General features: G+C 52.6%; 7 protein-coding genes across 7 annotated transcripts; 3 read left to right on the top strand and 4 right to left on the bottom strand.

The window, feature by feature from the left end:
- Positions 1–2123: 2123 nt before the first annotated feature.
- On the top strand, positions 2124–2763 carry H257_18126 (hypothetical protein). The gene has a single exon (XM_009847134.1). The coding sequence runs from the start codon at positions 2156–2158 to the stop codon at positions 2723–2725; it is 570 nt and encodes a 189-aa protein (XP_009845436.1). The 5' UTR covers positions 2124–2155; the 3' UTR covers positions 2726–2763.
- Positions 2764–3791: 1028 nt separating this feature from the next.
- Positions 3792–4977, bottom strand: H257_18125 (hypothetical protein). Its single transcript, XM_009847133.1, has 2 exons — positions 4393–4977; positions 3792–4346 (listed from the first exon to the last, which is right to left on the bottom strand). Exons 1-2 carry the CDS (start codon positions 4967–4969, stop codon positions 3931–3933), a joined length of 993 nt encoding a protein of 330 aa, XP_009845435.1. The 5' UTR covers positions 4970–4977; the 3' UTR covers positions 3792–3930.
- A 176-nt stretch (positions 4978–5153) lies between these two features.
- Positions 5154–10896, top strand: H257_18124 (hypothetical protein). Its single transcript, XM_009847132.1, has 13 exons — positions 5154–5432; positions 5482–5926; positions 5975–6552; positions 6604–6752; positions 6812–7177; positions 7267–7531; positions 7592–7917; positions 7971–8026; positions 8083–9963; positions 10017–10091; positions 10147–10445; positions 10516–10662; positions 10713–10896. The coding sequence occupies exons 1-13, from the start codon at positions 5184–5186 to the stop codon at positions 10818–10820; spliced, it is 4944 nt and encodes a 1647-aa protein (XP_009845434.1). The 5' UTR covers positions 5154–5183; the 3' UTR covers positions 10821–10896.
- Positions 10897–11003: 107 nt separating this feature from the next.
- H257_18123 (hypothetical protein) lies at positions 11004–11722 on the top strand (the record flags this gene model as incomplete). Its single annotated transcript, XM_009847131.1, has 4 exons — positions 11004–11249; positions 11308–11386; positions 11430–11551; positions 11606–11722. The coding sequence occupies 4 exons, from the start codon at positions 11004–11006 to the stop codon at positions 11720–11722; spliced, it is 564 nt and encodes a 187-aa protein (XP_009845433.1).
- H257_18122 (hypothetical protein) lies at positions 11605–15068 on the bottom strand. The gene is made up of 13 exons (XM_009847130.1): positions 14723–15068; positions 14551–14662; positions 14403–14491; positions 14245–14346; positions 13902–14172; positions 13746–13846; positions 13484–13676; positions 13204–13415; positions 12903–13150; positions 12224–12829; positions 11974–12178; positions 11851–11916; positions 11605–11801 (listed from the first exon to the last, which is right to left on the bottom strand). The coding sequence occupies exons 1-13, from the start codon at positions 14990–14992 to the stop codon at positions 11760–11762; spliced, it is 2517 nt and encodes an 838-aa protein (XP_009845432.1). The 5' UTR covers positions 14993–15068; the 3' UTR covers positions 11605–11759.
- Positions 15069–16540: 1472 nt separating this feature from the next.
- Positions 16541–17239, bottom strand: H257_18121 (hypothetical protein; the record flags this gene model as incomplete). Its single annotated transcript, XM_009847129.1, has 1 exon — positions 16541–17239. The coding sequence occupies one exon, from the start codon at positions 17237–17239 to the stop codon at positions 16541–16543; it is 699 nt and encodes a 232-aa protein (XP_009845431.1).
- Positions 17240–17261: 22 nt separating this feature from the next.
- Positions 17262–22906, bottom strand: H257_18120 (hypothetical protein; the record flags this gene model as incomplete). The annotated part of the gene is made up of 15 exons (XM_009847128.1): positions 17262–17579; positions 17637–17722; positions 17791–18006; positions 18070–18144; positions 18199–19834; positions 19879–20553; positions 20618–20882; positions 20944–21228; positions 21276–21329; positions 21378–21538; positions 21586–22166; positions 22211–22305; positions 22357–22487; positions 22557–22757; positions 22814–22906. 15 exons carry the CDS (start codon positions 22904–22906, stop codon positions 17262–17264), a joined length of 4872 nt encoding a protein of 1623 aa, XP_009845430.1.
- Positions 22907–23524: the final 618 nt, after the last annotated feature.

The following is a 23524-nucleotide window of genomic DNA, read 5'->3' as shown; positions in this document are numbered from 1 at the left end:
AGCTAGCGGACTTCGCATACGTCGAACGTTAGACGTCCGAGTGCGGGGGGATGGTGGGGCTTGCGGCGAGGTGTTTTTTTTAATTGTGATGTGCTGTATTGTACAGTACTACGTAGTATTTCCAAACTGAATTTCAAATATTTGAGATTAGCCATTTTGGAATTCCAAGAGTAAGATAACGTTAGATATACACGGTTTACGAAACAAATACGAAACAATTTCAATGCAGTCACGAAACATTTTGTTTCGTAAAACGGAAGTATCGATTTTCCTTTATGCTGGATTTTGTATGGTGCTTCAAGTATAGAAAAATACCACTGATTTACGAAACATTCACGAAACACTGGATTAAAGTATACTCAGCGTGAGTTGAAGGATTTTGAAACGCACAAATTCAAGTTCTTTGGGCGTCACAAATGCATGGCGATATCGTCTCAAGTTGGAGGTGTGCGTCATTCTTAGTGTCCAAGGACTGGCTAACGTCAAGCGTACGAATACAACATTGCCTGAACTACTGTACTGGTTGGTGGCTTATGCATGGGAAAGGTGTACCCATCTACGACTAACGTTAAGGCAAAAATGGTTCCTTATACCAACAGCTACCCAACACGCGTTAATGGTACAGTATGGCGTTAACGTTAGTAGGACCAGGAGCCACGATGGTGTTAGCTTGGGGGCGTTGTGGAAGGCTGACTCTCCTCCATCTCTCCACCATAAGCTTAGTGCAACTCGCATTCCTCTCACCTCCATTCGCCATACCGTACTCGTCGAACTCGCCGTGCCTCACTCAGGGGAATAGGATAAAAACGTGTGGCCATTTGACTTTTTACTGGTGGTCACAGAAAATGTCATGTGTTGTTGTTTTGCTTGTGGTTAAACTGTGGAACTTAGTATTAACGAGAATTGCTTGGGCATCCTTATACGTATCGACGCGTAGGCATTCGAACTGTATGGTATGACCAGCACTACAGCTCACAAAGTACACTCTAACACGGTTACAATACCTTCGTGAAGATATAGGGCCCACGGCTTGTTTGCTTGTTTTACGTTAGCTATGATGGAGTGATATTACACTTACTGGGCTGCTCGACTATGAAGCAACAACCCAGTAATGCCCACTAAATAAAACTCCACCACACGATTTAACCACGAGTGAAGCCCCACGTCTAAATCTACCTGAAAATCCACGAGCAAAACCCCAAAACACGACTAGTGAAAAACAGCCTCCCCCTCACTCATAATCATATACATCGAAGTAGTGTACATTACATACATGCTAGCACCAACATATTTCCAAGTAAAAATTAACATCAAATCTTGTCCAGTTATTCACAATGTAATCGACCAAATTCTCGCTTGTGTACTACCGGTAGTATGTTGCCACTTGCATCGTCCAAGCCACTGTCTTGGATGATGGTTGACTTCATGTTGGCAACACGACAACTTCGTCGATTTGACTCGTGGCTCGGCTCGATTCACCCCGCTTATTTGAGGCTTCGATTAGGTCCAGCCCCCAACAAGTACCTTGTCAACATACAGTCTTTGAGTTGGTCTTGCTGTAGTGCATGCGAGGTTCTACTCATGTTGCATTTTCATGACGTGCACCTCAACTTTACATACATACTTGTGCAAACACACCACCACTTTGGTTAGTAGTACTAGTAGTATATACTAGATACTGTTACGTTTCGTATTTGTTTCGTGAACCACCAAGTAACAGTAGATAACCTTACACGATTTTGAATGGGTAACATTATGATCTTTCACAGTCAACGAGAAATGAGGATTAAACTCCCAAACTGAGCACAACAGTCCATGCTGGTAAAGCTTCGTCAGAAAGTCGAATTGCCTCCACGTGACGAGCTCGTGCTGACGTTGGATCTTGGGGGACCGATGCACTGGCGCCAGCACGTGCCTTTCATGCTCCATAGCAGATCACACCCCAATTGTGACCTGATCCCCACTTTGACGTGTTGTTGCCACGAAAAACGTCAGCGAAACCACATACAGTACTTCGAAGTACTACGTAGTACCAGTACTGTAGTAGTGTAAAAATTCAAAATAATCAGTGTTGAGTGGGTGCAACATACAACATACATACCCAATCGGCGATAAGATCCCTCGTCGGTCACATGTTGGATGAGCTCGAGTCGTTATGTTCATTTTTCAATTTACTGCGTTTCCAGCTTCTGGTCAGTATTGCAGCATGGCCGACGACGACCCCACAGCCGACATCGCCAGCGCAAAAGGCATCCCAACGTTGGAGGAGCTGCTTGGCCCCGAGATATTAACCACCGAGGGCGTGGTACCAACTGAAGAGGCCCTCGCAGGCAATAAGGTGATTGGAATCTACTTTGCCGCGTACTGGTGTCCACCTTGCCGGTCGTTTACCCCGATCGTGTCGCGGCTGTACGAAGACTTGGCCGACGCCCACACCGACATCGAGATCGTGTTTGTGTCGTGTGACCGCACCCAGGAACAATTCGACGAGTACTGGGGCGACTACATGACGTTTCCAGCCCTTCCGTACGAACCCCGCTCAACCAAAACCGACTTGGGCAAGAGATTTGGTGTCAAGTTCATCCCCACACTCATATTTCTCGATGCCGAGACCAAGGAAATCATTACACGGTCCGGCGTCGATATCGTCGAAGGCGGTGTCGACGAACAGGATTATGTTGCCAGTGTCCGTGACGCTCTTGGCTTGGAGGCTGCTGTACCTTGAACAAAGCTAATTAATACTATGTGTCGTATGTGTTGTCCTGTCACTTTGCGTTGATTCGTCAAAATAACGCTCCAACAATGTATTGCATTGGCTCGTTCAAAAGACTCTGTCCTCCCATTGGTTTAAATTGAGTTATTCGTTGACAGGTAAACGTCCAATTTAAGAACACTTTTTCTGAGACGTTGCTGTGGAAGGCATGTAACTCGACTCGTAAGTATCGGGTTATAATTCTACAATACTACCGGTAGTATTGTGCTTTGCACTTGTTTTGGCATCGGGGTTTCACGTAGCTAAAAGAGTGGTACTGCTGTTGTAACTGTGTTAATAAATACCTGGTGTTTTAGCTAATTCACTGGGGTTTTATAAATGCCAAATAACTCTGAGCAATAATTATCACATGTGATCCTGAAGTGACCAAAACACCTTGGCTATTAATTCCATCGCGTAGTTCACGCTACCTGCATGTACTATGCGATGGAACAAGAAGATGGCGTGGTTTTCTACGATGTGGCACCATACGTACATCGCTGTACTGTACGGTAGAACACCGGCGCATGTCCTCGCTGTGTGTCATTTGTAATATCAAAAGTTGTTCATGATGACCAGTGAACTGTGCAATTTGGTCCCGAGAATAGCAGATATAACTTCGATTTGCACTTTTCAAATGTGCAAAAGCGAGGGAGTTGCATAAATGACCTCCCTATAACTACATTCTGTAACGAAACGTGATCCTAAATCACGGGATTATCTAAAACACTGGGGTCGCTGTAACAAACACCTAGGTTTATGGTGTGAATAGCCAAAACGAGTGAAAAGCACAATATGCTATATGAAGCCAAAATACTTCTAGTGGGGGGTTATGAATGCGATAACGTTATGCTTCCTGTTAGCATTCACACCACTATGTCCACAAACAGATTAAAACAACTGGTCCAATATAAAGCGCATCATTTTCAGCTTAGTCTTTGTATTTCCATTTGCATATTAATTGGGCGGATAGATTAAAAACTGCCTTTCTAGGAATTGATTGGCTAGGCCACCTTAAAGTGGATCGAGTTCAACACACCTTGACTTTTATGTGTACTAACTTACATTGTGCGTATCGATCAGCAAACAGTGCACAGGCCAATGAAATTGGATTCAAGTGCTGGTAGTACTAGTGTGAAGGCGGTGTCCAGGGTACAGCTGGACTCCATATTCCGCATCTACCAGTTATTGACGGTCACGTCATTCGCGGACTTGAGTCTCCCTTGAAAGTCCACGACATTTGGTGGCTTGGACTGAAACGCCACCTTGTACTTGGCAACGCGCTTCGAGTCTCCAAAGTGCTGCGACGCGTCAGTGAAGAATGCGTCCACCACCTCCTGCGATTCCTCCGCTTCGTCGGCCTCGACATCTTCGAAGTACCGCGTGCCGAGCCCCGCCACGTCCCCCCCAATCTTGACCTTGGGGATGCCCTGTTGCGCCCGCCAAATGTTGGAGTCCCGCAGCGAGTAAGCACACCCACAGTACTCTTGCTTGTAGAACTTTTCGTCCACGGACACCTGGTACTTGCGGCGCGTCATGGCATCTGTCTTCCAGTTGTACACCCAAAACTGCAATGGAGTCGTTGGTGCCGCTTCTACTTGCATGATTCATTGCTGTTCGCGATAGTAAGTAGGACGTACCTCTGTACAGTTTGGCGGCGCGCACTCCTGCCAAGTTGACCTGCGTCTCGTCCTTCCATCGCGATGTGGCGTTCGTGGTCGTGAAGTAAGCAAAGTTGTGCTGCACAGCGTACGCGGCCGTGACTTCCATGCGCATGTCAAAGCATGCCGAACATCGAATCCCTCGCTCGGGGTCTAGTTCGAATCCGGTCATGCGCTTGTACCATGAGTCCGAGTCGTAGTCGCAGTCGACGAATGGAATGCCGTGCTTGAGGGCATACTTGATGTTCTCGTCCTTACGAATCTCGTACTCCTTGCGCGGATGGATGTTGGGATTGTAAAAGAAGATTGTCACGTCGAGGTCCATGAGGTATCTCATCTCTTCGATCATGGCACCACTACACGGCGCGCAGCAACTATGGAGGAGCACCTTGGAGCGAGGCGGGGGAGTTGCCGTGTACTGAAGTAGCTCACGTTCGTCGGGGGTGATCTCATCTTCAGTGCATATGACTTCGTTTCCCTCATAATGCAGTTGCACATACTTGAGCTTGTCCCGGTCGACCGGCATGGCTGCCGCTGGCAATCTCATCGTCGCCATGCTGGGCGAATTTCTTTTGTGATTGAGCCAATCAAAATCACGGAATCATTTTGACCAATCAAAACTAATGATTCAAAATTCTTTCGAGTTAAGATTGAACTGAACCAATCAAAACGAGCGGAATTATTTTGGCCAGTCAAAGCGTGCACTTTCGCAACGTTTCGACTTTATCGGTTACGGTGGCATTGGTTTCACACCTCCAAGCAAGGCCGGTATGGCACCTACGGGCCATGACGACGCGAGCGGTCCGTCAATAACAAAGGTCCAAGTTCGACCCAGCATGCCGACGATATCGTCGCCCACAATTGCCGCCACGAAGAACGCTTCATCGCCCAAACTGGCGACTCTGTCTCGATCCAACAGCATGAAGGAGATGATGGCTAAGGTCGCCAAGTCCAAAGCCATGAACTCCAAGTTGGAGTCCAGGCTCGGTGGGACGCGAAGGCACGTCAAATACAACGACGTACGTAGCAATATCCCTTTGATGACGACAGAATACGATCTTATTGTAGCTGCAATCCAAGTCGCTGGGCTGCATCACACTGCGCAACCCCGTGAGGAGGTTTTGCATCGATCTAATCAAGTCACCTTGGTTTGATCGGCTCATCGTGTTTATGGTGTTGGCCAACACGCTGATCTTAAGCCTCGTTGATTACTCCGATCCGTGGGCGAATGGCCCCAACCCCACAAAACGCGGCAACATCATCATCGCACACGCCAACGACGTCGCGCTCATCATTTTCAGTGCGGAAGCTCTCGTGAAAATCATCGCGCTGGGCATCACAGGGCCGTTTTCATACACGTTGGATAACTGGAACAAGCTCGACGCCCTCGTCGTGATCACAGGGCTGGCCTCCAAAGTGCTCGAGTCCCTGGACCGAGACTCCGTCGTTGGCATCGCCCAATTGCGCATGCTTCGGATTCTGAGGCCCCTTCGCACGTTACATTCGGTTCCAGGTATGTAAAGCAGTCGCCCCCCACTGTCCCATCCAACGATCTATGTAGGGCTCAAAGTGCTCGTGAACAGTGTCCTGTCCAGTCTGCCAGCCCTGTTCAACGTGACCATCTTGCTCGGGTTCAGCTACCTCGTGTTTGCGATTTTGGGCATGGACGTGTGGTCAGGCACGTACCACGGCAGGTGCCGCCTCACCGAATTCCCCGTGCAGCTCAACTTCAACGCTGTTTCGCCACCGCAGAATTACTCGTATCCCAATCAATCGTGGATCAACATGGTGGTGACCAACCCGGCGTTGTATCGGTGCGTGAACTTGACCAACGACTCGCCCGAGTGGACGCCACAGAATTGCTTTTGGCCGCTCGACCCGGCAGACACGGTCGGGCTGTACTGCGGCAGTCGAGACTGCAGCCCGGGGACGTTTTGCGGGTCCAACTACGACGTGAACGGCCAGCCGCGGTTCCTCGACATCATGATCAATGCTACGACCGCGTTTTCCATCATGACCGAGCCCGATTTTACTCCAAATCTCAACTTTGGTTTAACGAGCTTTGACGATGTTGGCAGCGCCATGATCATCATCTTTCAAGTGGTCACGGCGTCGGGATGGATGGTGCTCACTCAAAACGTACAACTTTATCGACTCCACGAGGAATTTATAATGACAATGGTGGTGTAGACCCAAGACAGTCTGTCGTCGGTGCTCGGGGGCATCTACTTCAACCTGGCGCTGTTCATCGGCATGTGCTTTCTCCTGCAACTCAACATGGCCGTCGTGTACTTTGAGTACCAAAAGGCCAAGGAAATGCAGGAGCTGGTTCGTCTGAGGTAACCTTGTCCCAAGTTTAGAAATCCCCACGTTCACAAGTGTATATCATGCCTCCTAGCGCCATCCCCCCCGCGTTTCGCCACCAAGCCACGATGATGGTTCGAAAAGAATCGATCGACAACTTTTTCAAGACCCAGCAATTCACAGAGGCCAAGAAGCTCCGCCGCGGCGATTCCAAGTCTGCCCTCGGTCGCATCGCCATCTCCGTGCGCCAAAACATGCTCAAAGTCGCCCTGTCCAAGTGGTTCCAGACCGTAGCGACCTGCGTCACGACGGTGAACGTGCTGCTGCTGTGCTCCGACCACTATCCGTCCGAGCCCGCCTTTGACGACTGGAGCGAAGTCGTCAACGCAGGGTGCCTCGTGTATTTTATTCTCGAAATGACGGTCAAGCTCATCGCCGGCGGGGTGCGATCGTACCTAGGGTAATCAAACATCCTCCTCCAGTGGTGGCTGGACTTGCTAAACGTACGGATTGTTGGTCGACGGCTCATGAAACCTGTACACTGTATAGCGACAAGTTCAACCAGTTCGACTTGCTCACGATTGTGGCCGGGATCATCGAGTTTTTTATCGACCCGCCTCGGTTCGTGGACGGCACGCCAGGCAACACGTCACCCATCGCGACGTTCCGCCTCATTCGCGCGCTCAAGTTGGTTCGGTCGTGGAAGAGTTTGAACCGGTTGCTCGTGGCGATTATGGACGCGATGGGCGAGATTCTCAACTTTCTGTTCTTCCTCATCATGTTCATTTACATTTATGCGCTTTTGGGCATGGAGGTGCGTTCCTGGATTCGTCTTGTACATGTACATGGAACAACTGTGTGTACGTTGACGTAGCTGTTTGCGACCAAGTTCCAATTCGACAGCGCCAACCGCCCACTCCCGTTCAACAACACGAACCCAACGTCGATGCTCCACCGCACCAACTTCGACACCATCCACCAAGCGTTTATGGCGGTGTTTCAAATCATCACGTACGACAACTGGCCCGCTGTCATGTACGACGGCTGGCTCAGCTCTGGGGCCATCGCCCCCATCTATTTTGTCAGCATTGTCATCTTTGGGGTGTGGGTGATTATGAGCATGTTCTGCGCCATCATGGTCGACTCGGTCATGGAAGGCGTCGACGACGACGCCGACGACTCGTTTGACCGAATCCAGGGGTACAACGGCACCATTCGGGTCTTATTCGAATGTCATGTTGCTATGTATGTAGGGTGTCTGTGAGTCACCTCAAGCGTGTGATGCGCATGGTCATGGCCATGGTCCGATGTACGACCTTCGTCACTTCCTCCTCGTTGTGGAAACCAATGCTCTCTTACTTCTAGTTCGACGCAACGTCGTGGCTCCCATTGCCACCGGCACGGGCGTCCACGCCACGGTGCGCAAGCTCTACACCAGTCGCAGCTTGTGCTTGTTTTCGCGTGCCAACCCCGTCCGACGAGCGTGTGTGTGGGGCATCCACCACCCCATGTGGAACAAGGTCATGTTTGGGTGCATCGGGCTCTCGTGCGTCCTCACAGCGATCGACTCGCCCCTCCAAGACACGACGCGGGGCTTGGGTCTGGTCGTCGACGTTGCCAACAACGTGTTTGCCGTCATCTTTGCGTTCGAAATGGTGGTCACGATAGTTGCACTGGGGTTCGTGGTCGGGCGCCGGACGTACCTGCGGGATCCGTGGCGCGTCCTCGACTTCTTCATCGTGGGGGTGTCGCTGCTGGCGTGGAGCATCGGGGATGACGCGGGGGGGGCGCTGAGTGGGCTCCGGTCGCTGCGGAGTCTGCGTGCGCTTCGACCGTTGCGCGTTATCAACAAACTGCCCCAGCTCAAAGTCGTCGTGAACACGCTCTTCCAGTGCCTTCCAGACATCGGAAGGTCCCTTGTGTTCTTCTTCTTCATGCTGCTGCTGTTTGCCGTGCCGGGCGTTCTCTTTTTCAAAGGCGCGCTCAACACGTGCTCCATCAGTCCGTACCAGTACCTCAACCACCCGACGTATTCGCCGCCGCCGCCTTGGTTTCCCGCTAACTATGCGGGCAACTACTCGATGGCCGAGCTCGAATCGGTAGACATCATGACGTTTCCTACCAGTTGGACCGTTATGGATGCGACCATGCAGCAACTGCTCACTGCCACTTGCAACATGACGCAGGAGTCGCTGGCAGCCCAGGAATTTGTACCCACGTCGAAGCAAATTTGTCTTTGCTTTAGCCCTCAAACGTCGTGGCTGCCGCTCGTGCCCCAGCGCTTCGACAACATCGTCGAGTCCATGACTGCTTTCTACGAACTCACAACGTTTGAGGGGTGGGCGGACGTCGCGAACGCGTGCATCGATGCCACGGGGCCGGCCAGCCAGCCGCTTGCGAATCACCAGCCGTGGTTCATGGTGTACTGGATCTTGTTTATGATTGTGGGGGCGTTCTTCGTCACCAACATGTTCATTGCTGTTTTATGCGACGCGTTCATGCGGGAAAAGTACGGCGTGCTGGTCACGGACGAGCAGATCAGCTGGATCAAGGACCAGCGAAAAGTTCTGTCCCTGTCCATGACAGTGCACTACGACCCGCCCAACGCTCCGTGGCGGCGCCGGTGCTTTCGCCTCGTGCGGCACAAACGGTTTGAATACGGGATCATTACGTGCATTTTGCTCAACATGGCCGCGATGACCGTCACGTACTCGAGCCAGCCGATGTGGATGACGACCGCGTTGGCACTGCTGAGCCGCGTCTGCCTCGTCGTGTTTGTGGCCGAAGCCACGCTCAAGCTCGCCGCGTACGGCCGGCCGTACTTTCGCGAAGGGTCGAATCGGTTCGATTTTGCCATCGTCGTGCTCACGACTGTGTCCGAGCTGCTTCCTCAAAACAGCTCGTTTTCGGCAGGTGCAACGGCCTTCCGTGTGTTTCGCGTCGGTCGGGCGCTTCGCTTGATCAACAAGGCCAAGCTCATGAAGTCGCTCTTCAACACGGTCGTCGTGTCGCTACCCTCTGTTGGCAACGTCATGGGGCTTCTCATGCTGTTGTACTACATATTTGCGGCGCTGGGGGTCCAGCTGTTTGCCAAGCTAAACTACGGTCCCGTGATGCTCAACACGCACCAGAACTTTCAGACGTTTTGGACGGCGTTCCAGATGCTCATTGGGTTCTCTACGGGCGAAAACTGGGACACGTTCATGTGGGAGGCGTATGCGGCCGGCTGCCCCAACAATAGCTGCGGTAACGTTACTCGGAGGTATAGTTTCACGGTGCTTACTCGTTGTGTTTTGCAGCGTCATGGCTGATAGTGCCATACTTTTACTCGTTCACGTTGGTCGTGGGGTACATTGGGCTCAACCTGTTTTCAGGTGCGAGTTCTTCCTCGTCGCTTATAATTCATGTGATAACTGATGCAATTTGCAGCCATCATCGTGGACGCCATTGGCGACGACGGCAAGTCCCCCATCACACCCGACGCGCTGGAAGCTTTTGCAGTCAAGTGGGCCGAGTTCGACCGCTTCGCGAGCGGCTTTATTCGCATGCGGGAGCTGGTCGTGCTGCTGGGCCAACTGCCGCCGCCGTTCGGGTTCAAGTACGTACCCGGGTTTACCCCCCGCCGCATTCTAAAGGCGATCGGCGACCTCAAGATACCCGTGTACGACAAAATTTGGGTCCATTTCAAGGACGTTCCGCGCGCGCTAGTGCAGCGGACGCTGAGTCAGGTCCGTTTTGTTTGGTAAAAGCGATCGAGTTTTTTGGCTGATGGGGGATGGGAAATGGGAAACGCACTAGGGAGACAAGCGACGCTTCAGCGAGATCTCGGATTTAGTCGTGCGGCTAGGCATCGACCAAGAATTCGACCTGATTTGGAAACGGACGCACAGAAAGGCCGAGGTCGTTGCGCTCTCTGTACGACATAAGACCCCAGTCAAACATGTGGTACGTGCGCGTGATGATAGCATTGATACTGGGGATGACGTATGTCGTAGGTGGCGAGTCATGTCATCCAAAACTTCTTGAAGAGTGCCAGCTACCACCACGAGCGCCGCCGACGTCGGTCGTCCATTGTCGAAACCATCACGAACATGGAGTCGTAAACAGATAAATGCCACCTGAACAGATTCCCATTGGTCATTCTAAAATTACTACAATCTGATTGGCTAAGATGTTTCATCTATTTTTTTCAGCAAATCCAAAACATAAGCCAATCATCACGCAACGATATGGATTTATAACCAATCAATGACATTTATAGCAGCATTCTCGGAATTGGCCCAACGATGGAGCTGGAGTTTGGGACGGCATATGGGGTCTCAGGAGACCACCATGCATCCTTGCGACTCTTTCATAGACTGGCGATGAATCTGGCTACCATGGGTGAAAGCGTTCTCATCCTGTCACCAATCCTCGCTCCGACTGCCACGCACTTGGCGTCGATGCAGGATGGCCGCAGTCCCCACATTCTCAATCGCATTCACCTTGCATTCGTGTCTGACATTGCCCACGTCGCGTCGACCCTTGCTTCTGTAGGACTCATCAATGCAGCATGCTCCTTGATTGAGTGTGCGTCTTACACAATTTCAGATCGAAACATGGTCGGCAACGACGCGGTGCCTTTTCGTCGATACGACCTCGCTCTGTCCTCCCGTGCCGGACGTCTATGGTACATGTGATATCTCGTCCCCACTGTGCTCATCTCGTCCAAGAGGTAGCCCATATAAGATCTGTATGTCTCGCGCTCAAGCGCATTGCGACCGTCTACCGAGCCATCGTCGTGATCGCGTTCCCGTCGACCATGACTCAGTGGTACACGTCGCATCACGTGCTGGTCCGTCGTCCCCATCTCTGGTGCCTTCACTCACATGTGGTGTTCTCTCTGTAGCTGACAGCATGCCATCCTTCGACTTCCACCACGAACCCGCCTGACGCTGTCACAGTGACCATCGCCCGCACCGGCGCGACATGTTCATGCTCATTATCTACCTTCCTATCAACCTAACGTACGTTTTTGCTCCCACAAAACCACAAAATTTCCTTCATTTTACGGCGTCGGCAAGTATCCGCACGCACGGGTCGTACTATACCACCAAAAAATGTCACACATGTGAAATGTCTCGTTTCACGTACAAATTTGGACGCTTTGAACTTGGGAAGGGTGTCTTTGCCCATCATAAACACGATCGCTTCTTGGGCCTGCATGCAATACGTTGATGTATGAAAACGACTGACCCGTGCATGATGATGGAATACCTTGATGAACAGTGTCCGCGACGGCGCCGCGAGGCTCTTTTCAATATCTCGAACGATCGCATGCACGAGATTCACCTGGAGCTTGGCCGAGTCGGTGATGTACTTGCGATAAATCTTTTGGGCCCGCACACGGAGGTAATCGACGTGGGGGATGCTCTTGTATTCGTTGCATTCGAGCCAAAAGTACAAGCTCTCGGCACAGTAGCTAGACCAAACCTCAACAACATCACACAACCAAAGGGCGCCTTACATTTCCTCACAGAATGCCAGCAGCATGGCCCGGGTGTCCTGGTTGGCCAAGATGGCGGTGATCGTGACTTCCTGCGGCGCGAGGAGGTTCTCGGCCGACCCGCGCTTGGACATCATCGACGGGACCACCGTGCCCTTTCGCAGCATGGACGCGCCTTTCGATGCCCGGCCGTCGGCCTTGATGCTGGCCTTGTCAATCTCTTTGATCGTGGCCAAGTCGCAGAAGAACGGCGACTTCATAAACTTGGGGTACAGCACCTTCCACAGGAACTGCAGCACTTCCTCCTGCGCGGTGCGGAACATAGCCGGCGACGGGTTCTCCATGTGTACATTGAACTCTGTGATGGTTGCAGTGGACAGGCACACGCTTTCCTTGGCAGACGCGTGCAGGAATCGGTAGAAGATCTTCTTGGCTTGCCTGGTCAAGTAGTCCGACTTGGGCAACCGCTTGAACTCTTCGATCTCGCTGTAAAAGAGAAGGTACGACGCGCAGCTCTCCTTGACGAGAAACTTGTGGAATTGGGTCATCTGCACCGAGTTTTCATGCGCAAGCAAGTCGCGGAATGCGTTCTGCGAGATGGGCTCGTCTCGCTCCAGGGGTAGCAGCCTGTAACAACACATAGTAAACATGAGACATGTCGATATATATCACTTTGGCACGGAAATGATAGGACACGCACGCGCGCTGTCGTTCCGACCCGTCCAGCGATTTTTGCTCGCGGGAAAAGTGCAGGTGCATGTCGTTAAACCAGGGTGTCGCTCGAAACTGCTTGAGGTACTTGCGCTCCCATAGCCCCAGTACGTACTCGCATGCTTCGTTGAACGTGCTGTCTTGGGGGTCGGCGATGTCTTGGAGAATATTGCGGCGGATGTGTGACGGCAGGTACACCTCCAACTTGGCGCCACGGCAAATGTACTTTTTGAAGATCTACACACATGCGATGAGCGTTCGCGTGCGTGGACGAGGATGGTTCGACGTACTTTGCCCGCAATGGCCGCGATGTACCCCTTCTTGTTGTGTGGGAGGAGCTTGAACTGCTCGATTTCAAGGTAGAAGTCCATGGTCGACTCGACGCCTTGGTCCCGCAGATAGCTGCGAAAGTACTTTGAGCCCGAGCCAGCCACCATCACTGGCAGCGACGGCACGGGCAAAGTGGGCAGGCCGTTCGTTGGCACAAAGTAATCTTTCTCGCCTGTACCCAAATCAACCAACCATACGTTGATAGACGGACGCTTTATGATATATATATAAGAGTGTTACCGTGAATTTCGGGCTCTACCCGTCGAGATTTCGAGGCTTCGTATTCGGGCGACTGTAAAAATAGGTTGAGGTGGTCGAGGATGACGACGTAGGAGCAGCTGTTCATGGCGATGTCAAACACTTCCACGGACGGGATCGGGTTCTTGGCAATATCGAGAAGGATGCTTTCCCGCAGCCGTTCTTGGATGTGAATCTAAACAAACAATCAGCCACACAGTCTACCGTTAGCAGCCACCGCCAATTATATGGTAGGGGGGCGTACCATGGCTTTGGAGCCGTGTTTGAGGTATTTGTTGTAGATTTTGCGCAGCTTTCGCATCGTGTACCCGACATGCAGCTGGTGTTTTTCCGCCGTCATGGTTTCTACTCGACACAACATCCCGTGATAATCGAGAAGAAAAATGACTCAGTACAATACCGTGATGCAGCGCCTGGACCGTGTCTTTGTAATCCAACACATCGACGAGAAACATGTACTCGGGGCATCCGCCAATGCGCTGAAAGTACTCTCGAAATGCTCGACAACTGCTCGGGTGTTCGAGCAAATCTTCGAGAATCTCGCGCTGTTCGCCCTGTGTTTCGTACGGAAAGTTGGGCAACGTGCCTTTGTTTAGCCGTGTCTCGCGAAACCCGTACGGCCCGCGGTCCTTTAAGAACGCCGCAAACGATTCGCGCACCAGTTCCAGCGCCTAATTCGAGTCCGTACATCATATCGATGCATTTCACCTGAAAAGAAGAGAACATGCTTTGGACTGTCATACGTCTAATGAAATCTGCTGCAACAGCGCCGTGGCTTCGTCCATTTCCACTTCGTCCACGTATAGCTTGAGCTGGGCGCGTTCGACATTGCTCACGACAGGAACCTACATGTTTTTTAGCCATCCTGGGACAACGAGCCTAGGGCTCAAGGGGGACGGACCTCGCGCTTGGCATGGGGTTGGATGTAGCTTTCGTAGGCGCCAGCAATCACAAACGATCGGAACATGCCGTCGGGTACAAAATCCAGATCTGCAAACACATTAACAACCTCCTTGCCATATGCTCCCAAAATGGCAACCATAACACACCTCGAACAGTCATCCAAAACACGAGCGCGTTTTCAATCACACTGCTCTGTCGACTCATGCCCCCTTCTGTGTGTCGAATGTAGTTCAAGAACGCTTGACTTGTCTTGTTGCCCTAAGACGTAAAGAATACGGTGGGTGACCCAAGACGGGGGTTGAGGATTTGCGTGTATACCGTGAGCAAGTCTTCCGCTGTCGTGCCGTCTGCGAGCAGGTTTTGCGTGCTCGCAGAGATGACCGACTTGAGAATTTGCTTTGCTGTCTTGGCTTGTCGAGGTGGCAGTGGTTTTACAACGTCAACCCCCGTGGCCATCATCGATCCCTCGTGCTCGTGGCTCGAAGGCCCGAGGATAGACACGGGTGTGACGGTTGCAGCCTCCACACGGGTATGGGGGACGGACTGCAGCCGTCGTGGTCGCCGTAGCTTGCCCAGCACGGAACCCATGGCGTAGCAGCACGGGCGCGACTTTTCAGCTTGGCGCCGATCTATATTTGGGACCAAAACGACAGCTAAGTTTTACAAATAATCTGAATTGATATTTGACGTTTTGGAGAAATTTTTGACTATCTATACGATTCGTACTGACACTGTGAAACGCTTGGTCTACTACTGTAGCGTTATCGTCGGCACTTGGACAGGTGAAAATGGTTGCCAGACAATGACCAGACTATCAAAGTGCTCATTCTCATGGTGCCCTGAATATAACGTTGACCGCATAGTGGCAATTTCGCTGCATTGTTAGGGGACTTTTGGTGGAAGCCCTGAACGCTACAGTATTACTCCGAGTAGTACGTAGTAAGTCTGGAGTGTAGGCATTGATACGAGCTTTCGTACAAGTGCTATTTGTACGGCGCCAGTCATAGGACTACGAACTACTACACAAAGTTAGCTTACTGTTAGTACTGAGCGAAAAATAACCACTGGTATACCGGTACCAGTAACGTTACACCGAGTGTAACGTAAATACCAATTGACATAGTCTGTAACGGCTTCTGAAACGTCTGCCAATCAAATCAGCGCTTGGTTTGATTGGCCGGTCATTGCAGGTCTGCTTGTCTATAGCACTTTCCTCGGTGGTGATCCCAAGCGTAGACCTGTGAGGGCACAGGCACAGCAGTCATGATGACTGGCACAACAGTCGTCGTCGTCTCAGGGGTATCCGTGGCAGCGACAGAGTCAGAGGCCGTGGGGACCGGGATAGCGTCACTTGATAGTGATGACAAGGCAGGCAAGGTATAATCAACTACCAATCAGATTACGTAGTTTTGGGTTGACGGCATCGGATTGGTCCTCTCAACGCGTGATGTCATTCGGTTTGATTATGACGTTCGTGAGTGGGAGTACATTGTACATGTAAATGTATTATGTACGTACGATTAAACTTCTATTTGTATATTTAAGATGTACTCGTACAATCCAGTACAATCGGATCCGCTGAATTGCGCGGGGACGTTCCCCATTTGGAAACTGTCGACCATGTGCCAAGGCCGTCCTTCCAAGCTGGACACGCTCAAGGCGGCGGGCTACCGCAAGATCGATGGCGCGCCGGAGCCGCTTCCGCTGGAACCTCCGACGATCACTCTCAAGGACCTTCGTGCCGCGATTCCTGCGCATTGCTTTGAACGCAGCTACGTGAAGAGTTTTTACCACCTCTTCAAGAATTTGGCCATCTGCGCGGCGATCTTCGGCGTGGCGTTGTATGTCAACAAGACCGAATTGCCGTACCCGGTCAAAGCGCTCGCGTGGCTTGTGTACTACTTCGTCCAGGGCACGTATTTCACGGGCATTTGGGTTGTCGCGCATGAATGCGGTCATCAAGCGTTCTCGGACTCGGAATACGTCAACGACACCGTGGGCATTGTGTTGCACTCGCTCCTGTTCGTGCCGTACCATGCGTGGAAAATCACCCATCGCCGCCATCACTCGAACACGGGCAGCTGCGAAAACGACGAAGTGTTTGTCCCGAACACCCGTTCGACCGTGGCTTCGTCGTCAGACCATTCGCTCTTGGAAGACTCGCCACTGTACAACTTGTACAAGATCACCCTCATGTTGGGTGTGGGTTGGATGCCAGGCTACCTCTTCTTCAACGCGACCGGCCCCAGCAAGTACGAAGGTCAAGCTAAGTCGCACTTCAACCCGTACGCGGCATTCATCTTGCCCAAGGAACGATTGAGCATCTGGTGGAGCGACTTCTGCTTTTTGGTCGCACTGTACTTGCTCGTGACGGCCATCTACACGTACGGCATCGGCAACGTGTGGAACTTTTACTTCGCGCCGTACATGGTGTGCAACGCGTACTTGGTGCTCATTACGTATCTCCAGCACACGGACACGTACGTGCCGCACTTCCGCGGCGACGAATGGAACTGGTTGCGCGGAGCGTTGTGCACCGTGGACCGCTCGTTTGGGTCGTGGATCGACAGTGCTATCCACCACATCGCCGACACCCACGTGACGCACCACATCTTTTCGAAGATGCCGTTCTACAACGCCGCCGAAGCCACCAAGGCGATCGTGCCCCTCCTTGGCGACTACTACCTGAAGGACTCCACCCCCATCCCGTTTGCGTTGTGGCGGTCGTTCTCCAACTGCAAATTCGTCGAAGACACAGGCAACATTGTCTTTTACAAGCGCAAGATCCACGACAAATAACTGTGTTAACGCATCGATTACGTCGGCCTCCAGCATCCATCTACCTGTGTTTGTTTGTTTACGTCGCCTTGTACGAGGTAGTCGTCGTAGGAGCGGTGGCAATGGTGTTGCACATGTCGTGCAGAACCTCCCTGACTTGATCTACTGCGTCCAGTGCCTGCACCGACTCTTGCCGAGACTGGAACCGTTTGCGCCGGCGATGCCATCCTGCAATCACGAGCCCCGCCACATGCAAGTGGATGGGGGCGGTCGGTTCCATCCGCACGAGGGTGTCGGCGCCCTTGCGATACCGCCGATTCCATGCCCGATGGAAATCCTTGGTAATGCCCAAATCATCCAGCATCAAATTCAGCTCAGCAAACGTGTGTTGATTGCCCTATTTATAAAAGACAAAAACGATCTCGAACAACCAGCAACGGTCGATGGTACGTACCCGACTGACGGTTCGAAGGGCCAGCGCCCGAGGCACTTCGCGGAAATGCACAAAGTTGCCGTCGTACACCATCAGTCCCGTGGTTCCTACCGGTGGAAATATGTGACTGGATGAAACGTCATAGTGATGACGACTGTGAATTGGATGTACGAACCGAGTTCTTTTCGTACACGGTGAAACGAGTATCCGGGAAGACCTTTATACCCCAAAGGGGGTGGCATTTGCTTGAGAATGAGCGTAAGCTGGTCCAATTCGATGCGGCACGACGCATTCGGGTCATAATTAGACCACAATAAGGCAAAATCTTGCAGATCCATCACCACCGCCGACGTGGCCGTGTCTGCGTCGGCCACCGCGTCGACCAAAATGCCTATTGTGACGTGGCAGTTTGAGAGAACGTTGAATATCAACATGCCATTCATCGGTTTTCAACCTGAGAAGAGGTTCAACCCAATGTAACCCACGACGAGCTCAAACAGGTACATAAAGGGCAATATCATCCACGATCCTATTCGCAAACAATCAGCACACTGAACCGAGTGGACAGCAGTCGTCGTCGCACCACAGCCATCCAGTGGCTCGCACAGTTCGAGGTCGTCGTTGAACCCGCACATGGAGCTGTTGAACGCAGGATCGACGCAAGATGGATTGGACTCTGGGGTAACGGAATACAATTCCCACATAAAGTTGTCCCAGTTCTCTCCCGTGGAGAACCCGATGAGGGTCTGCAGCGCGAGCCAAAACGTGCGAAAGTTCTGGTGGCGGTTGAGCAGGTTCGGTCCGTACCCGACTTTGGCAAACAGCTGGACCCCCACCGCCGCGAAGATGTAGTACATGAGCATGAGCAAGCCCGTGACGTTCCCCACGGCCGGCAGCGCGATGATGATCGTGTCAAAGAGACTGCGCATCAACTTGGCCTTGTTGATCAGGCGCAGCGCGCGACCGACGCGAAATACGCGTACAACCATGGAGCCACCGCCGAGGTTGAGTTTGTCCGACCCGACAAACGGCAGCACCGTCGACACGATCGTGATCATGAGGATGAAAAAGTCGAATCGGTCCCACCCGCGGCTAAAGTACTGCCGCGGGCCCACGGCGAACAGCTTGAGCGCCGCTTCGAAGAGAAACACCATCGAAAACGCATAGTTGATAGCGTTGAGCGCGAGGTCCATCGTCGGGTGTTGGCCAAAGTACGAAATCGCCAGCGCCACCATATTGAGCAGAATAGCCACGGTGATGCCAATGTCGAACGGCTCGCAGTGCACGAGGTCGAACGCCCACTGGCGCAGCGGTGCCGTGGGCCGCGGGATCTTTTCGAGCGGCTCGATCGCGATGAGTTTACGCTGGAAGTTGACCCACTTGATCTGGTCGTCGGTGAGGAACCCGCCGTACTTTTCCCGGATGAAGCTGTCGCAGAGAATGCCCAGGAACAGATTCGTCATGAAGAATGCGCAGAACACCATAAACGCGACCCAAAACACGAGCATCACGGGCGAATAGTTGGGCAGTGGCTGGCTGTCGATGCCGGTGCAGTCGGCGGCGGCGAACGCAACGTTCGCCCACCCTTCCATGGTCGTGAGCTCGTACAACGACGACATAGCAACGATGACGTTATCAAAGCTCTGGGGCACCACGCGCTCCCACTGGAGCGAAAAGCACAAACACATTTGCTTGGACGTGGGCTGAAAGGTCGCGTCTGCCGCCTCCGCCGCCGAAAACGGACACGAGGATGTCCACACAGTCTGCATCACGTCTCTGGTGGCGTCGGCCATGTCCTTCCAAGGCTTGGGGAAGGTCATCACGTCCCATTGCTCGAGGTCGGCCATGGAGAAGTTCCCAGCGTACGTCGGCGGAAACCACGGCGGCAGCGGCGAATAGGTGGGGTTTTCAAGGTACTTGTACGGGCTGATAGAGCACGAGCTGAGCCCGCCTTGGTAGAACAAGACGCTGACGATGCCAAACATGAACAAACTGAACAGCAGAAACAGCAGCGCTTTGCCGATGTCCGGTACGCAACGGAAGAGCGTGTTCACGACGACTTTGAGCTGCGGGAGCTGGTTGATTACGCGCAGCGGTCGCAACGCGCGAAGGCATCGGAAGGACCGAATCACGCCAAAGTTTAACCCCCCAGGGCCTTGGCCTTGGGGGCCCCCAGTCCACGACATGAGCGACACCCCCGTGATCAAGGCGTCCAAAATCTACCCCGTTAGTCGAAATCCTGTCGCAATGGGTTGTGTCGTACCTTCCAGGGGTCCTTGACGTACTTGACGAGGCCGTTCGCGGTCAACTCCACGGCCATTTCGATCGAAAACAGCACGGCAAACATGCGATTGAAGTCGTCCATGAGCTGGCCAATGCCCACGTGGAGGTCCATCAACGGGGTTTCAAATGCCGTGAGAATGGACGCGGTCGCGATCACAAAGATGACAAACGTCGTCCACGCCTTGCTTTTCGTGAGTTGGAGGCACGCGAACCGGATCGGGTGCTGCGTGCGCATGGCGTAGTCGTCCTTGAGCTTGGCCGGGAGTATCTTCTTGGACGCGACGCCGATCTCGAGGCGACTCACGCTGCGCTCCAAGTAGCGCATTTTGGACAACGACCGCTTCATCTCGGTGGCCGGGTCCGACTCGACCGCGTCCATGACCGAGTTGACCGTGATGGCCGAGAACATGTTCATGACAATCCAAACTCCCAGCACGATGATACTGATGAAGTACACGGGGGAGGCCACCCCCACGACGAGCCACCCGTCGTACATGACGCTCGGCCAGTTGTCGTACGTGATAATTTGGAACACCGTGAACAGCGCCGCGTCGATCGTGTCGAAATGCGACCGGTGCCGGAAGATCGGCGACAGCGTCCCGTTGTTGGCCATCGGCCTGTTGTCGCTGTCAAAATAGAACTTGTTGGCAAAGAGCTACCATGGCAAACAATCGTAAAGGCAACATTCTCGTCCAGTTGGGACCAAGTACAGTAAGTACCTCCATGCCAAGCAGCGCGAAAATGTACACAAACACCACGAGAAAGAACAAAAAGTTGAGAAACTCGCTCATGGTGCGACCAATGGCCAGCATGAGTCGCTTCAGCGGCCGCCACGACTGCGCCAGTTTCACGGCACGCAACGCCCGCAATGCAATGAACGGGTTGCTGTTGGCCACGGTGCCGTCAATGAACGCTGGCGGGTTGCTCACAATGTCCACGACGCCAATCACAATCGACACAAAGTCAAACACGTTCAGCCCCGACCTGCACACAAACGATCGTCGATCACAGACGCATCACCCTCGTATAATGGAGAATTGCGTACTGAAGGAATTTGCGAGGGCCGTGCGCAGACATTTGCATGACGAGCTCCGCGACAAAGTACACAAGGCACACAAACTGAATGATTTCAAGGTACGCGCCACTCAACCCCGGCGGCATGGGGTGCTGGTGCAGGGCCAACGTGCCGATATTGACCAGCGTGAAGCAAAAGCTCACGCGATGGAATCCCTTGGTCGAGAGGATCTTGAGCAGCCGCCGTCGGAACGCGTGGTACGCTTGTCCCACGGGCGAGTTGCACAGGTCGGCTTGGAATTGTGTGGCCTTGATGCTAAATGCCATGGGTTGATAAGGGATTGGCTAGGTTAAACATCGTACCGCAAGCCCAGTGGGAGTGTCGAGATCATTCGTCGCTTTGTCGAAAACGAGGCCCTGGATGCCAACCATGAAAAGCAACAATAATAACAATCTATAGCGTACTCGAGGGGGGGCTGGGTTATATCGGCGGCGGTCGTCACTTTGGTCACTTCGAAAGCTGACACCATGATGGCCATGTTGATCTGCAGGAGAAAGCACATGCCAATGAACAGGACAAGGTGGAAGTACACCCCCGCCCCAAACCACGAAAAGCTGTCTTGGGTCTAATGAACGAATAAGAATGGAATTGTTTTCACGGTACACATCATACATTGCCCGCCAGTGCCATCCACCCCGACGCAGTGACCGTTTGCAGCACAATCACGAGGCTGCTGCCGACATCGTCGAACGACGTGAGGCCAAAGTTCAAATTGGCCGTGAAATCCGCCTCGGTCGTGATCGAAAACACCACTTTGCCGTTCACAGTGATGTCCTGGAACCGGGGGTTGCCCTTGCGGTCGTAGTTGGAGCCGCATGTGGTGCCAATTGGGCACGAACGCGCGCCGCAAAGCTGCCCGACGGTGTCTGTCGGGTCAAGCGGCCAGAAGCAACTCTGAGGACTTGACCAGACACTATCCACGTCCCACGAGTCGTGGCACTTGAACCGTTCCGGATTGGTGAGTACCGTTTGAACCCAATTGTCGTCGGGGTACGCGTGGTTCCATGGGGCATCGGCAGCCGAGAAATTGAGCCGCACGGGGAACTCGGTGAGTCGGCAGCGTCCGTGCAACAAGCCACTCCATATGCCCATCCCAAGGATAGCAAACACAGTGTAGCAAAAGCACAACAGAATGGCCACGTTGGCGAGAGCTGGCAGTGCTGACAAGAGCGAGTTGACCAGAGTGCGCAGTCCTAGTGGGCATGTTGTCACATAGCACAGTGTATTGAAACAGTACCTGGGAACGACCGCAGCGTACGAAGGGGCCGCAAAATACGTAGACATCGGATCCCCGAAAAGCTTGACGTTTCGTGGTAGCCCCAGATCACAATACTACAGAACGATCAATGTGTTGGCTTTTACGACGACGATCACAATCCATACCCTGATAATATCACGATAAAGTCCAAGATGTTCCAGTTGTCTTGAAAGTACGAATTGCGGCCGGTGATGCCTTGCGCCACGACTCTCATGCATACTTCAACAATAAACACCACCAGCGTGGCACTTTCAATCTGGCAAATTCGACACGTGGAGTGAGAACCCAAATGATGTCACTGTGCATGGCCAAAGGTCGTACGTACCATATCAATGGTGTACGCGTCCGTGTCTGCATCTGAAGTGCCTGCAGCGGGGTCGTTGTAGTTTGCAAAACTCATGGCGAATGTGTTGATCAAGACCGTAAGCATAATGAGCAGGCCAAAGCCTTGACTGTCGATGACCAGCATACATACTCGTCGAAACCGGTTCTGTAGTGTGAATATGCCCAGTGTTTTGGCGGGATACTATCAATGACAAGTAATGCAATGCTGCTTTCACGACACATGCAAGCTGCACGTACGTTGTTGGGGTTCTTTGCTGCGCTTCGCCTTGGCTTGGGTGATGCCATCGTGTCTAGAACAGGCGCAACTATGGCCGCCTTTTCCACTGTCATTGCTTCGCAGTCAAGGAGTAGTCGGCAAGTGTTTCACCTTGTAACGGCTGCCCAATGGGCATGCGAGACGTAACTTCGGAAACGCCACCCACCGGTAAATATCCGGAGTCGTTTCTTATTGACATTGTGGACTCAAAGAACGAACACCATGATGTGCTTGACGAATTCGCGACTAATTACGGTAGTTGCGACAGCGCGGCAAGGACATGAAGTTAACCCGTGGCGGCAGCGATTTCCAAACGTCACTGATGGAATCCAGCACCGACAGGGGCAGCGAACGAAGCACGCCAAGGCTACCTACCCTCCGTGTTGGCAGTTCCATTCAACCCCCCCCGAACGCAGGAATCGAACGAGAAGTGAATGCAACCGACATTCTCCATACATGCGGAACTAAGGTCATAATAACAGGCGGTTCAATTGTCGGAAGTTGGAGCATGGTTGGTGGATGTTCCATGCATAGCAAGTCGGCCAGAATGTCATCATGGAACGTAGCATCTTGCTGCTTGTACTTCTGCTGCCATCGTCGCTACGTTTTCCGTTGGCAGATCGACAATGACAGGCAACGGAGCTCGGGAATTTCAAGGAGCTTTTTATCTCTTGTTTTCTAATAATAATGGC

The sequence above is a fragment of the Aphanomyces astaci genome, assembly GCF_000520075.1.
Source record: "Aphanomyces astaci strain APO3 unplaced genomic scaffold supercont1.138, whole genome shotgun sequence".
NCBI lineage: Eukaryota > Oomycota > Saprolegniomycetes > Saprolegniales > Verrucalvaceae > Aphanomyces > Aphanomyces astaci.
Note: the sequence above shows the minus strand (reverse complement) of the source record. Positions and strands in the feature narration are given on the sequence as shown.